The sequence below is a fragment of the Ictalurus furcatus genome, chromosome 6 (genome assembly GCF_023375685.1).
Source record: "Ictalurus furcatus strain D&B chromosome 6, Billie_1.0, whole genome shotgun sequence".
Taxonomy (NCBI): Eukaryota; Metazoa; Chordata; class Actinopteri; order Siluriformes; family Ictaluridae; genus Ictalurus; species Ictalurus furcatus.
In genome coordinates this window covers 21,862,747-21,878,403 of record NC_071260.1, presented here as the reverse complement: position 1 = coordinate 21,878,403, position 15,657 = coordinate 21,862,747, and the positions used below count along the sequence as shown (strand labels likewise).

General features: G+C 38.9%; 1 protein-coding gene across 2 annotated transcripts in view; it reads left to right on the top strand.

Annotated features, from left to right (window-relative positions):
- Positions 1–14,044, top strand: part of csrnp3 (cysteine-serine-rich nuclear protein 3) — a 31,919-nt gene extending 17,875 nt beyond the window's left edge. The window contains exons 1-5 of one of the 2 annotated variants that reach the window (XM_053627121.1): positions 2,443–3,633; positions 8,477–8,643; positions 10,992–11,251; positions 11,351–11,647; positions 12,431–14,044. In XM_053627121.1, coding sequence (XP_053483096.1) covers positions 8,496–8,643; positions 10,992–11,251; positions 11,351–11,647; positions 12,431–13,591 — 1,866 coding nt within the window. In that variant the 5' untranslated portion in view covers positions 2,443–3,633; positions 8,477–8,495 and the 3' untranslated portion in view covers positions 13,592–14,044. Of the gene's footprint in view, positions 1–2,442; positions 3,634–8,476; positions 8,644–10,991; positions 11,252–11,350; positions 11,648–12,430 lie in introns of those variants that run through there. The other variant, XM_053627120.1, reaches the window with a different exon arrangement.
- Positions 14,045–15,657: the final 1,613 nt, after the last annotated feature.

Genomic DNA, 15,657 nt, shown 5'->3' with positions numbered 1-15,657 from the left:
CAACAATTATTGGCACCCTTTTAGTCAATACTTGTGCTACCTCCCTTTGCCAAGATAACAGCTCTGAGTATTCTCCTCTAATGCCTGATGAGGTTGGAGAATACATTGCAAGGGTTCTGAGGCCACTTCACCATACAGAATCTCTCCAGAGCCTTCAAATTTCAAGGTCCACGCTGGTGGACTCTCCTCTTCAGTTCACCCCACAGGTTTTCTATGGGTTTCAAGACAGGGGACTGGGATGGCCATGGCAAGACCTTGATTTTATGGTCAGTAAACCATTTTTGTGTTGATTTTGATTTATATATTTGGATCATTGTCCTGGTGGAAGATCCAACCACAGCCCATGTTAAGCTTTCAGGTAGAGGCAGTCTGGTTTTCATTTAATATCTGTTGATATTTGATAGAGTCCATGATGCCATGTATCCTAACAAAATGTCCAGGTCCTCTGGCAGAAAAACACCCTCAAAACATTAAAGAGCCAGCACCATATTTAACCGTGGGCATGAGGTACTTTTCCATATGGCTACCTCTCTGTGTGCGCCAAAACCACCTCTGGTGTTTATTGCCAAAAACCTCTATTTTGGTTTCATCTGACCATAGAACCCGATCCGATTTGAAGTTCCAGTAGTGTCTGGCAAACTGAACATGCTTGAGTTTGTTTTTGGATGAGAGTAGAGGCTTTTTTCTTGAAACCCTTCCAAACTACTTGTGGTGAGGTAGGTGACTTCGGATTGTAGTTTTGGAGACTTTCTGACCCCAAGACACAACTAACTTCTGCAATTCTCCAGCTGTGATCCTTGGAGATATTTTGGCCACTCGAACCATCCTCTTCACAGTGCGTTGAGACAATATAGACACACGTCCAATTCCAGGTTGATTCATAACATTTCCAGTTGACTGAAACTTCTTAATTCTTGCCCTGATGGTGGAAATGGGCATTTTCAATGCTTGTGCTATTTTCTTATAGCCACTTCTCATTTTGCTGCTCATCACAGCTATATTCCCTGGTCTTACCCATTGTTATGAATGACTAAGGGAATTTGGCCTATGTGTTACTTTATATTTACACCCCTGTGAAACAGGAAGTCATGGTTGAACAATTTCCTGTTCTTAGTTACCCAGGTGTACTAAATTTCTTTTTAAATATATTTTTCTCATATTAATTCATAGTGGTGCCAATAATTGTTGCACACTTATATTTAACAAAAATATATTTTTGGGGTAAACCTGTGTTGTGTTTGCAATTGTTTTATATCCATGAGAGCAGAGTATTTTTGTGAATTTCTTAAACAAAAGATCAAAAGGTTAAAACAATAAAGACAATTTTCACAGCCTTCTTTGCTCATATTTACCAAGGGTGCCAATATTAGTGGCGGGCACTATATATGCAATGTTTACATTTATGTATTTAATATACAAAACACAATTTAAATTGTAAAAGACAGTTAGTAGCCTAGTAGTGGATGTGAAGCAAAATTAAAAAAAAAAAATTTTTTAATATTCATACAATAGCAACTGATGGTTAAATAACATTTTGTTATAAGTTTGAATGGAAATTATGTTGAGGTATTAATAAGACCTTGTTCTGAACATGCATACACAATTAATCCTATTGTAGCTTGAGGTGATTTAAATAGAGGAGACATCTGTGTACATGCAACAATGTATCTAATTAACTTAATTCATTAATTTTATTCAAAAAGAAATCCACTGAAACATTAAATCACCGTTATATGCCTGGGAGTCTTTTAATCCACTATATATGTATTTGAAATAAAATAATGAAATAGTTTCATGAAAATTTGTACGTTATAATCTAGAGTGCAGACTGTGATTTAGATTGTAAATATATGTACCTTCATTTGTCCTGTATATCTTCTGAGGCCAATCCCATGGGCTTAGCTTTGCCACATGACCCTGCAGATCACTGATTGGCATGTACGTTGCTTAGCAACAGTAGTCTACTATCCATCCTGCCCTAAATGTATAACACCGTTTGAGTTATTGAGGAGCTTTTGCTCAGTTTGGGTTTGAACAGGAATCCCAGCAGTAGTACTCTGCACTATTATGCCGTGCTTCAGCCTGGTGTTATAATGTGTGCTGTAAACTCCTTTTATAACCAAATAATTGGCTGACTGTGTGTGGTCAAAAACTAGGAATGCTCACAATCCTTTTCTTCCACTTTTCCATATGATACCAGTAGCAGAGACTTAGATGTCTTCCAATACCTGATACTAAACCATTACTCATATCCTCTCAGTTACACCTAATAACCACGCTCTGCAGGCTGGTGTAGACAAGTAATGTGAAACATCACAGGTGTGATGACGGTAGACTTGTTTCCTGTGTTTACATGCAATGTCTGTTATGTCAGATCAGAAAATATACCAAAGCCGACTCCATACTGATTTAAAGTTTCAGGCGGGTATTAGGTAGGTGTATCCTGATTAAAAAACACATTCATGTAAAAGTATTGTTTACCTTTTGAAGTGAAGGCAGCCATTAGATAAGAATAAGATTAAAGTGTGTACAAGGTTCAGATATTAATGCAAATATGGAAATAAAAGTATATTTTAGTGTATATTAAATGTCATTTGGGATAGTTGGGAAGAAGTTTTTGGTGCCGGAAGGCATTATTACTCTGCAAACTTGTGGCATTGATAAACCATGTGGCAGCTCATATTAACTGTAGCTCTATGTTTTTTTGTTTTGTTATTTTTTCACCACAAATCCCAGTGCAGCAGTCTCAATCCTGTGTGTGTGTGTGTGTGTGTGTGTGTGTGTGTGTGTGTGTGTGTGTGTGTGTGTGTGGCTAATTTGTTAGTGTACCCATTAATCTCTTTAGATTACTTGCTGTGTGCAGGGTATTGACTTGTAGCTTCCTCTCCTTCCTACATCCCTCCTCATGCAATCTCTGCACCTCTCTTACTCTCACTTTCTGTCCTCTCTCTCTCTCTCTCTCACCTTCTTTTACCCCCTCCCTCCCTTTCCAACACTGGTAAAAATATCTGCAGACAGCAGGAGCACAGAAAAGGGTGCCTCTCTCTCTCTCTCTCTCTCTCTCTCTCTCTCTCTCTCTCTCTCTTTCTCTCTCTCAGACATCCCACCCATGTGATCTCGCAGGCAGGCTGTGCTCAGTCTCCAGCCCTCAGCTGGCTGCACCTAATGAGTCTTTGTGTGGCTGGAACGAATAAGAGAGAGAGAAGCAGAGAGGGAGAGAGAAGCAGGGAGAGGGAAGAGGAGAGTTCTTTACTGGAAAGAACAGTAAAGACTTGGCTGCTGCTGAATGCACAGGTTTCTCTCTCTCTCTGTCTCTCTCTCTCTCTCACACACACACACACACACTCTTCCTTTTACATCTCTCTCTATCTTCCTACTGCCACTCTTCTCTCTTGCTTCCTGACATCTCCCCTTCTCTCTCTCTCTCTCTCTCTCTCTCTCTCTGTCTCTCTCTCTCTCTCTCTCTCTCTCTCTCTTGCACACACATACAGACACACACACATGCTGCCCAGTACAGGGAGAGTAAAATGGGAGGCCTTCATTCATCACGACTCATCCAGGCTTGAATCGGTTCATTCACTCTGAGTGTGAGTGGAGGGAGTAGCGGGTGAAGCACATCAGTGGTGGACGCAGGTCAGTTGGCTCCTTTAAAGCCTGGCATGCAGCCAATTGTTTGCTGCTGAACCCATGTGGCAATGCCAGGCTACAGTAGGGTTTAGCTGACTGTGGCTTAATGCTTAGGTCAATAGGCTTCTCTTTAAACTACATATAGTAGCTGCTAATGTTGCTTCTGTTTCTCAGCTTGTGATACTGTCCATCTGGTGGTGATGCATTATTGACAGTGCCTATGTATGTATACATTTGCATGCATGTGAAATGGTCCTCTTGCTGGGAGTGGCTGAATTTTCTGTGCTGGGTTTTGCTGCAGAATGCTTTAGTTGCAACATGGAGTATATGTGCTGTGGAAAAGTACAGCAGCCTAGCCAGGAGAGAGGAGAGACAAAGGGAGAGAGAGAGTGAAAGAGAGGGAGAGAGAGAAGGGAATGAGGTATGGAGAGGAGGAATAACTAGCTGGGAGAGTTACTGCACTCCTCATCTCTCCGTCTCTCTCTCCCACTGCACACTACAGCAGTCAGCTCTTGTTACCTCTGGGCTACCCATGATGTCATGCCAATTCATTGTGTCAAAAAATGAATAGTTGCTACTCTTGCACTGGTCTCAGATGGAACCAGATCCAGTGAAGGATCTCTGCTTTAACAAGGAGAGATGACCAGTTCTACATGAACCACTTTCTATTTGCATTACAGGTTATTTTGTCATAAGGCTATGATATTTCTTAGTATTATGAGCAGTCATTATTTTAAAAGTCTTTGCAGTCATAATAAAATGTGTACAATATTCTGCTTTGCTAGTATGCATCAGAATCATTGCATATACCCTGAGAGAGATCTTACATAAAGTGACTGATCAGAGATCCTCTTTTCTTTATCAGTGATTTTATGCCACATGATTATATATGTGTGATGCAGAATGGTGCTTGTATTTATTTTTGGATCTTGGGGGTGTGTAGTAGATGCCAGAAACACAATAAAAAAAAAATAATCAAAATGTCTCTGATATGAAATCACTATTTGTGCAAGTATATTAGTATCTCCATAGCAACCACTTTTGGTATGAAAGAGCAGTGCGGCATGCGCCGAGGGCTAAGAATGCGAATGGATTTTCAACAAGGGGGAACTAATTATGATGATTACAAGGAAATAGGCCTACATTGTATCCGAAAAACCTGGACTAGCCATTTTCAGTTATCTCGTTCCCCCTCCTGTAAATCTGACAGGGAGCAGCAGGCCTTGCAAAAATGGACATAACTGAATGATTTTTTTATTTTTATTGGACGATGTCTCACTGTGGTTTTGAATTAGATTAATAATATGACGACACAAAAAAAAAGTAGATTATTGTCAGCAGGGTCATGAGTACAGTAGGTACCATATGCTCTTCCTGCTGGAGAAAGAAGTTAGATTAGTTCAGCCTGACTGTAGAACACGGGCTATAAGAAAAGTACGTTTTTTACTGTAGGGAAAATGCCAGACATTCCATAGCAGCACTGTATGCTGTGGTTTGGAGCTTCTCCAGCTACTCTCTCTCTCTCTCGCTCTCTCCCTCCCTCACTCCATCAGCACACACAGAAGAACAATAGGCTTGTGCTGAGAGCCTAGCCGAGCACCCCCTGCTCCGTCTGGGCTTCTGTAATCAGCCGATAGCGCCGAGAGGTTCTGAGCCTCACCACATGAAACAATACAGCAGCATATCTCAGACTGCCTCTCTCTCCCTCCTTCTCTCCTGGCACACCACTAATCTGTGCTTCCTCCTGCAGCTTTTTCATCATAGTGCCTATTTTAGTTTTGGAAAGCAAGAGAGAGTGAGTGTATGAGAGTTAACTGTTCTCAAAGCTATGCTGCAGGTTTTTGAAATCAGTGTAGGATCTCACTCATCTACATGACAAAAAAAAGGTTTTGACAAAACACTCTGGAGAGTTCTGCCTCGATTATTAAAGCCATACTGGGAACATAATTATGAACTGATTAATACTAGATACTCCTGTTGCTCTGTAAGACAGGGTCATTTAACCTCATCTATTCACCAATGTTTTTTATAAAGCGCAAAAAGTGGTGATTATGTTCATAGTTATCCAGAACTCATTTTCACCAAATAGGATACGTTAACAGACTTTTAAAGATAATAGGTGTATATAAAAACTGTATACACTATATGGACAAAAGTTTGTGGACACCTGACCATCACACTCATGTGTTTTTTGAACATCCCATTCCAGTTTTACTTCCCCTTTGCCATTATAATAACCTTTACTCTTCTGGGAAGGTTCTCTACTGGATTTTGAAGTGTGGCTGTAGAGATTTGTGCCCATTCAGCAACAAGAGCAATATTGAGGTTGGGCACTGAGGTTTGGCGAGAACGTCTGGTGTTCTAGTTCATCCCAAAGGTGTTTAGTGGGCTTGAGGTCAGGGCTCTGTGCAGGACACTTGAGTTCTTTCACTACAGCCTTGGCACACCATATCTTCATGGACCTGGCTTGGTGCACAGGTGCATTGCCATGCTGAAACATGTTGGGGCCCTTTATTTCCAGTGAAGAGCAGTTGTAACGCTACAACATACGAAGACTTCCTGTTTTGTGCTTCCAGTGGCACCAGTTTGGGGAAGAACCACATATGAGTGTGATGGTCAAGTGTCCACAATCTTTTGGCCATATATACAGTCATGACACCTGGATACATTAGACATGTACCTAAGAACTACTGCTGTAATCATAAAGATTATGAAGTTCATACTAAACATCCGTTCAACAACATATAGTATGCAGCGTTTCTTTGATTGATTGACTGTTTGTACAGGAGCAATAAGGGCCAGGCAATATGGCCGTTATTATATTGATATCTATCTCTTATAACATTGACTCACTCCTAGTGACAAGTAGCTGACTGGAGGTTTAAATTTCCTTATTTTCTGTATTGAATTTTCTGTATTATGTTTGTATTGAGTATCTAAGATGAACTTAAAACTGACAGATTTTTGGAACGTGGTTTTACTGTTCTGTTTGTTATTAACAAACTTAAATATTATGATACGTACAGTGTAACATAAAATTGCCATCAAGTACTGTGATATGATATTTTTGCCATATTGCTCACCGTTAGGAAAGATTATTTGCGTGGAAATGTTTTTCAGATACTGAAAAGCAGAAACAAATGTCAGTCAATAGTTTGAGATACCGGGTTTTTGATTTGCATGAGCTGTAAGCCGTAATCATCAAGATTAAAACAAAAAAAGGCTTGAAATATTTCACTTTTTGCGTAATCTAGAATATATGAAAGTTCCACTTTTTAAATTAAATTACGGAAAAAACTTTTCTACTATATTCTAATTTTTTGAGATGTACCTGTACATGCTTTTCCTTTTTTCTGATTCTGCTGTATTATAGAGCGCTGCAGACCAAGAGAATAGTGTGCTATAGTGTGGGTGTGTTTGTACGGATATCAGCATCGTGGTTTGTGTGTGTTCTGAAAATTTTATGTGTGTCTGAACAGTTTGCAAGAAAGAAATGATATTGTACTAGAAATCCCACCCCATATATATATGAGTCAAAGAAGGTTACTGAGCTTTGAATATTTTTGCATTATGTAAAGAAGCCGGCATTTAAAGGGTTACAATTCTGAAAATGAATGAATGTTTGGTAATTATGATCAGAACTGATGCTGGTAAAAAAGCGAATTCAGTGAAAGTGGAAAAAAATATTAATATATAATATTTCTATGACAGTTTTTTGACATCAGGTCCTTTATGGACCTGAGTGGTATTTATTTATTAATTTTTTAAATCTGACACTGCATAAAAATATGAATGCATCAAAATTAATGTTGTTGTTAATCACTGACATATCAAAAACTGTAATAATCAAAGGAAAAATATTCTGCTTAGCATTTAGTATATGGAAAATAATTACTATTTTTCTTTTTTTCATAAAAAAAGACCCATCTGTGGCATTATGTAAAGAAGCCGGCATTTAAAGGGTTACAATTCTGAAAATGGATGAATGTTTGGTAATTATGATCAGAACTGATGCTGGTAAAAGAATCAACATCAGTGAAAGTGGAAAAAAATATTAATATATAATATTTTATGACAGTTTTTGGACATGGACATTTTTGTTCTCTATGGACCTATGTGTAACTTTTGTGTACAGAGGCATAATTTCACCATATACTGTATTAATCACACTAACACAGTCTGTGTTAGATTAGTTGTTACTATAACGTGAGCATACACCCCTTCATATATGTTTATTATGCCTCAAATTGGGACCATTGAAGTGATTTTTACATCCATTTCTTTTCTTAACAAACACATTCACTGTGATTATTTGTCTGCTCATCATTTGTCTGAAATATTAACAGCAATACTAACTAAACTTTTTTAACAGCTTTTGTTGGTTTTTCAGATGTAATTATTTACCACAGCTTACTTTACTTTCTCAATATTCTGTGCCTAGGTGATGATTTGTATCCCAAAGTTAAAGCTTCAACCCTATTTCACCTCATTTTCAGCCACACTATTGTACTCCTGTGATTAATTCATCCTCACAGCAGACAGTTTTTATACCTACATAGAGATATTCAAATGAAGAACCCCTTCTTTTCTGTGGCCGCTCAATAAAGGATGGACTAAACACACTTCCTGGAACTTAGAGGCGTTCAATTAGTAGTTTTTCCTTCTCTATCTTCCATCTGAGGCCATTTGTGGCAAGGTGATCAATCGCCAAAGGAAAGGAGGGAGGAGAGGCAGAGAGAGAGAGAGAGAGAGAGCTTGTTGTTAATTGAGTGCTTTGAGGATTGTAGCACACATAAGCTAAGATATTAAAGAACCTTCCTCTATCTCTGTCTTCCTAACACCCATGCAGGTGTGGCTCAGAAGCAGTCATGAGTGGAATACTGAAGAGGAAGTTTGAGGAGGTGGAGGGAGCGTCACCGTGCTCCTCACTGAGGGAGTCAGAAGAGGAGGAGATATCGAGCAGTGAGAGTGGAGACAGCAGTGACAGCGTCAACCCCTCTGCCTCTCACTTCACACGTGAGTCATCACTGCTTCCTTTGTCGTCATTATTATCATCAATATACATCAAAGTCTGCGATTGTATGTTACAGGGATATAGCTCACCATGCTTAGAGTTTCTACATTTAACAGTGATTCAGCACTGACATTTACTCTATCTTAGACAACATTGTTATAAAAATTTAAGTCTTACCTGATGAATCATATTTAATGTCCCTTGAAAAGACAGTAATAATTCTTAAGCTGCATATTTTCTCAATCACTGCTTTTTCAGTTGGACTCTCAGTCTCTTGATTGGTCCGTAACATGTAAAACAACGAGAAATATTTTTTCTGCATTTACACTCTTGGCAATACAAAAAATGCTCGTGAGGTCCTCCGACAGCTGAATTTAGCACTGCTATTTAATATCGATTTTCATCTGAGTCTGTAGTGGTCTATAATAAAATATTCATTATAACAATAAACCTAAAACTACTGCTCCTCACAAGTTTCAGCATCAAGTGGCTACACTTCACGCGTGCTTTGTGTTTACTGGTATTTGACTTCATTAAACAAAAGAGAGAGCTACTAAGTATTTAAGAGCATGCTGTCCTAAAAACACAACATATTATAATGGATGTGGAAAGAAAAAAAAAAAAGAAAAACCACAGGAAACAAAATCTCTCTTGAGATTTTTTTTAAGAGGGCCACTTTAGCACATTATATCATATATCACAAAAGGGATTTGTGTTGCAATGAGTAGTTTTAGAGATTTTTCATCTGCACCCACTTGCTACTGCAATAAAACCTCAAGCTGTCTCTTATTTAGAGCTACAGCGGGAAAGCCCGGGCCAATGAATCTGTGATTTAAAGCTGCTGCAGGCGAAGCTACACCAATGAATCTGTGATCCTCACCTCTTACAGAGTTCAGTGAAAGAGTGTGTGGGTTTCTAAGAAAAAAGCCACAGCTGAGTAATCCTAAACCCTATTGCTCATCACATTGGCTAGCACATGAGCTGCTCACTGAGCCTGTGGGTAGCAGATCCCTTTTGCTGGCTCATGCCAGCAAAGTGCCTGATGCTGGTACTCATTAATGATTAATAACACCAAAGGTGCCTACCTCAGTGCTAATAGGCGAGCAGCACTTTTGTTCTGCGCTGCTTCAGAGCGGGTAGAGTTCTTTCTAAGGGAAGGAGCACATCCCGCAGGTCTTTCCTCAGTGGCCAGTACAAACAGAGAGGTGTGTGGGGAGTTCAGAGTGATTTACACTCAGGGAATACAAGTGTAACACTCATTTCACTGCCCTATTATCATTATGTAGCCTACTGCAGGATGATTTTATTTGCTCTCTTTAAAAAAAAAAACTCTTTATTTATATTAATTGCCTACCTTACTGTTGCCTGCCTCACTGTCTTTTTCTCATATATTATGTTTATACGTTTGTGGAAATGTAAATCATTATATAAAATTGTTTCTACACTGTGCTTCTGCTTTACACTAATGCTGAAGTTTCTGCTTTCCCACGCCGTGAGAATGTGTGAGTGTAGCATGCTTATGCCTGTAATGAAATATATTGTGCTCATGCTTGTGGGTGGTGGTACTGCAGGACCAGATGGTTTCTATTTGTCCTGTGTGTGTCTGACATGATGGGGACTCAAGGAGGGGTTATAGGGAACTGCATGGACATTAAAGCCAATATGAGAGACTTTTATGCTCTATGTATGTACCCTGATGGCAATTTCTCCACCTTTTTGCATTGCAATCCAGTGAGAAGCACAGGCCTGCACATTCTAAAAGGACCCAGTGGAGGTCATCACAGGGCTGCACTTAAACAAGCCGTGCTTGTGTAGATGGTGTAGATGGCTGCTATAATTTATGTGGTTTGTATTATGAGGTAATTTGAAAGAGGCAAAACACTGTAACAGGAAAAGCAGTCCTCTCAAAGCTGCAGTTGAATTGTTAAGAGCCCATGTGAGTCTCCTGTACCATTCAAAACGGATAATATATTTTAATTCTAAAGTCCATTGCTCAAGCAAGACTACAGTATATAAATCCTTTTGCATTAGATAACATTGAAGAAATATGGGTCAAAGACAATATGTGTTTTTTGGTGTCTAAAGACTGGCATTAATAATATGCAGTAGAATTATTAATGTGGATAAATATTATCAAACATAATTTTTCACAGGGGAAAAATATGTTAAGTCCAAAACGATCTAAGTAACATATTAACCATTCTAACATCTAGTGTTTAAAAAAATATCTCAGAATATCACTAGATCATATCCTTTAAAAAAATTACATTTCAGTTTTTTTCTTCAATTCATTTTTGTATTGTTTTTTTTTTTTATTTAACGTGAATATTTGATTCTCTTTCTCCTCCAGCCTCCTCCATTCTGAAGCGAGAGAAGCGAATGAGAACTCAGAGGGTGCATTTTGAGAAGGTGACGGTGTACTATTTCAGCCGGCGGCAAGGCTTCACCAGCGTTCCCAGTCAGGGAGGCAGCACCTTGGGCATGTCGAGTCGACACAGCTCTGTACGGCAGTACACACTTGGCGAGTTTGCCAAGGAACAGGAGCGCATACACAGGGACATGCTGAGAGACCACTTGAAAGAGGAAAAACTCAACTCCATCAAACTCAGGGTAGGAAGCAGACTCCATTAGTAAAAATGCTCTGGAGGATGACCTGTGTGTTACAACAGGTATATGCAGTAACCCTGTGAACTGCTTTTCTGTTTCTAGCTGACTAAAAATGGTTCTGTTGAGTCAGAAGAGGCCAATGCTCTCACGGTGGACGATATCTCGGAGGATGACCTGGACCTGGACAACACAGAGGTGGACGAATACTTCTTCCTTCAGCCGCTGACCACCAAGAAGCGTCGGGCCCTGCTTCGCTCATCTGGTGTCAAGAAAATCGACGTGGAAGAGAAGCATGAGCTGAGGGCCATCCGAGTGTCACGTGAGGACTGTGGCTGTGATTGTAGACTCTTCTGTGACCCAGAGACTTGCACCTGCAGCCTGGCAGGCATCAAGTGCCAGGTAAACATGTATATGATAAATCAGCAAAGATGTCTGACACACACACACACACACACACACACATATACACACACACTTTTAGAAAAGAGGTTCCATCTAGAATTTTAAAGGGTTTATTGCTTTGTCCCTCTGGGGGACCCCAAAACAGCCTATAACACAGGGTTCTAGGATAAAAACACTTTTAGAAAAGGTTCCATAAAGAACTCTTGTAAAAAGTGTTCCACTTCCTCAAAGGCTTCTGGATAATAATAATGTTCTCAAAGATGCTTAAAACAACATGGTAGTTAATTCTTTGGAGCACCAAAGAACCTTCATATCATTTATAGGGTTCTTTAAATACCTAGAACCAATAACTATCCAAAGAATGCTCGAGAAACCCTTTTGTGAATGTAAGAGTAAACACACACTTCTTTCACACAGTTCCTTATTATTATTATTTTTTTTTTATTTATTTTTTTTTTAGTCACTTTACAGATAAAATACAAGTCCTTATTATTATTATTATTATTATTATTATTTTTATTAGTCACTTTACAGATAAAAGACAAGTCAAACAAAGTACTAAATTGCAGATTGACAAGTTAAAACCCATTAAGTTGCGATCAAGATCATCTTTAATTGAGATATATGCCTTTTCAAATTAAGGCATCAAGCATGAAAGAGATTACACAGATTGAGCTGATAAAATAAGTTAATTGATGTTAAGACATTTCATGCTTCTACTTTGGCCAACATGATGAGGTTTCATAAACCTTAAGGCTTGGTTGTGTTGTTTCCGTGCAGGTGGACCGCATGTCATTCCCGTGTGGCTGCACTAAAGAGGGCTGCAGTAATGCAGCCGGCCGGATTGAGTTCAACCCCATCCGTGTTCGCACGCACTTCCTGCACACTATCATGAAACTAGAGCTGGAGAAGAGCAGGGAGCAGCAGCAGAGCTCAGCCCCTGGTCCTGCCTCTGTCCCTGCCCCCAATAGCAATGGTTACCACAGTGACACCAATGGCCACTGTAGCCCACTGACATCAGGCCAACATGCTTTAGAATATCCTGTCCCTGATTCTGTCCAGCAGAGCGCCATCATGCATCTGCAAGCTGTGGATGATATGGATGAGGCCTTGGAAGAGGAAGAGGATGAAGAGGAAGATGATGATGAGGAGGAAGAAGAAGAAGACGAGGATGAAAATGAAGATGATGAAGACGAAAGCAGCAGTTTGTGTAGCCTGTCAGACTCGAGTACACAGAGCCTGGCGAACAGTGACTCAGAGGAGGAGGAAGACGACGATGTCGACGAAGACGAAGACAAAGCAGAGGAGTTTGAGGATGGCCTGACCATCGCTCCTTTGTCACACAATGAGGTGGTTTCTCCATCCTCTGTGATGTGCTACTCGGAGAACACGGTCACACAGGAGAACCAAAGCAATGGCAATGCTTATTTTATCAACTCCTCAGCTGAATACTATCAAATGGAGAATGCCAGCTCAGCATCACTTTTAGCAGCTGCTAACCAAGCTAGCGAGAGCTATGGAGGAGATTCAACATATCAAGAAAGGGTGAACAACACTAATGGAGTGTTGGCGCCAGGAGTCTTTAACATGACCACTGAGCATTACACTGACTATTCACAGCCACCTGAGGAACAATACACCAATCATCATTTCACTCTCACTAATGGATCCTCAGCCACTATTGGCTGCTGTGAACCAGAACAGGACAAAAGCATGCAATCGAAAGGGACCTACCACAGCCAATCTGGAGAGCTGAGTCAGATGGAGTACCAAAACTATCTGAACAATAACACAGAAGAGGGATACACGACTAATGGAAACTGTTTTGTGGTAGAGCAGCCAAAAGAGGTATCTCACAGCCTTTCTGAGGTTACCTCTTTAGCAGACACCACCAAAGGACCCCCAATACTGGAGCCTTTCCCTGAGCCCACCCCTGTTTAGATACACGCATTACATATATGAGGAGGAGACACAAATGGTAAGCTATCAAGTGTTTGATTCAAATACCACACAGACTCAAATAATGGTCTTTGTTTCTACACTTGACATAGTTTAGTTTGAAGACGTTGACATGTACGATATTCATAATCATGTATTTTTCAATGAGCCAGAAAAAAAAAATCCATAATTCTAAGTGCAAACTGAGATCATATAAACTGTAAGCTTTAGGCCTGTGCAATGTTATCTGGTATTTCAAAAGTCAAAGTTCTAGTTTTGAGCAGATATTGTGGACTTGAACTTTTCTATGTCTATGTGTCAGTGGTGCAAAAAAGAAAATGTTGCTGTTCATTAATATATTAAAGAAAATGTGTATACTTAATCATTTTGATAAAAGCGCATGTTCTTTTGTAGCTTTTGTTGGCAATCTATGGTTTTTGTATTGATTGCATTGATGTACTGTAAAAAAAAAAAGTTACGTTCTCGTTGTTACATATGTATATCATGCTTTTAAAGCATTTGTAAAAGCATGAAGCCTGATCTTAAAATGTTTGCTGTTTTTGCAATACCAAATCAGATGACTTAAGTTGTGAATATAATACACTTCATGAAGACAATGCACTTTTCCAGAGGCTGATGCCATGCAAAACGGCAAATAGTCTTTAGCAGAGCACTGATAAGGTGAAATATCTCTTACTGGACCATTATTTAATCCTTATTACACCATTCAGGTGGTGAGAGAATGAAAGAGTTCTTCATTTTTAGCATTTCCAACTAATATCTTTGGGATTATACAGGGACATCTGATCAAATGCACTTTGAAAAGCATCAAATTAATTTGTTCTGAGGCATTGCATATCTTTTAAAGTGAAGTTATGTGTTCAAATTATTAAAAAAAAAAAAAAAGTCTATTGGAAAAAAGGAATGAAAGAAAGCATATTTCTGAAATTTAAATTGTAGAAAGTTTATTAAGTTAAACTAATCATAATGTGGAGAACCAGAAATGTAGTGATAAAATATTTCCCAATTTAATGTTACTTAGTACTGTAAAAGAAATTGTATATAGGAGGATTTGCTAAAGAGGCATTACAAATTTGCAGTATTGAATTGACTTCTCTGAGCATCAAATTATGATATGAATTCTAAAGTGAACAAATGATACAATTATAATATATGAACAAATGATTTTTAAAGACTGATTAGTCAGTCGAGTGCAATAGCGTAACAGGATAACAAATATGGTCATTTCTGGAGGTCAGCCCTTCATTGCCATATATCACTTTCAACTAATTTACTGATTGATCTTGGAATAAAATTGTATTTCACACACAATTACCATAGTGCTACATATTCCTCAATAGTGTTTCGATGAAATGTAAGCTATTTTTAAAGCAGATAGTTGTTTTTCAAGAAGCAGAAAAGAGGACAATCAAATTCCTGCAGTGATTTTGCCAGTGTATAGAAGAACTACAGAGCTCAGTACAGCCAGAATTTTAGAGCAGATGGATATGCCATGAATTAATTTCTCAAACAAAATTTTTGACTAAATCGTTGAATATATAAGAAAGTGTTTCTTAAAGATAAAAAAGAAAAATAGTTTGGAAGGAAAACTGGAACATTGCCTTTGCTGTGACTTAACACAAAGTAAATGCCTTTCTTTTTTTTTTAAATTCCATTTCCTCTCAAAAGTAAAATGGGTAATCTTCTCAGACAGACTATGTCCTTATAGTTTGGGTTTGCCTTTGACGTACATGTCCCATTGTTTCCATAGTTTGTGTTTTTGTTTTTATGGTTTTTATTTTACCTCTTGACTTAATGGACAGTGCTCGTATTTGACCTCATTCTCTGTTGGAGTCCATCATATGAAGCGATGTCTTGGCCGTGCTGTAGCAGAAGGCAGCACATCCAGCATTGCCACCACACTCTGTTTGCAGTATTTATTCTGAATGATCTATTGAAATGTGTATTTATTGTGATTTCCTGAAATGGTATGTGCTGAATAAAGCATTTCTTTGCTAATGGTGTCCATCGTGTGTTGTGATTTTAAAAATAACCATAGCCTAAGACTG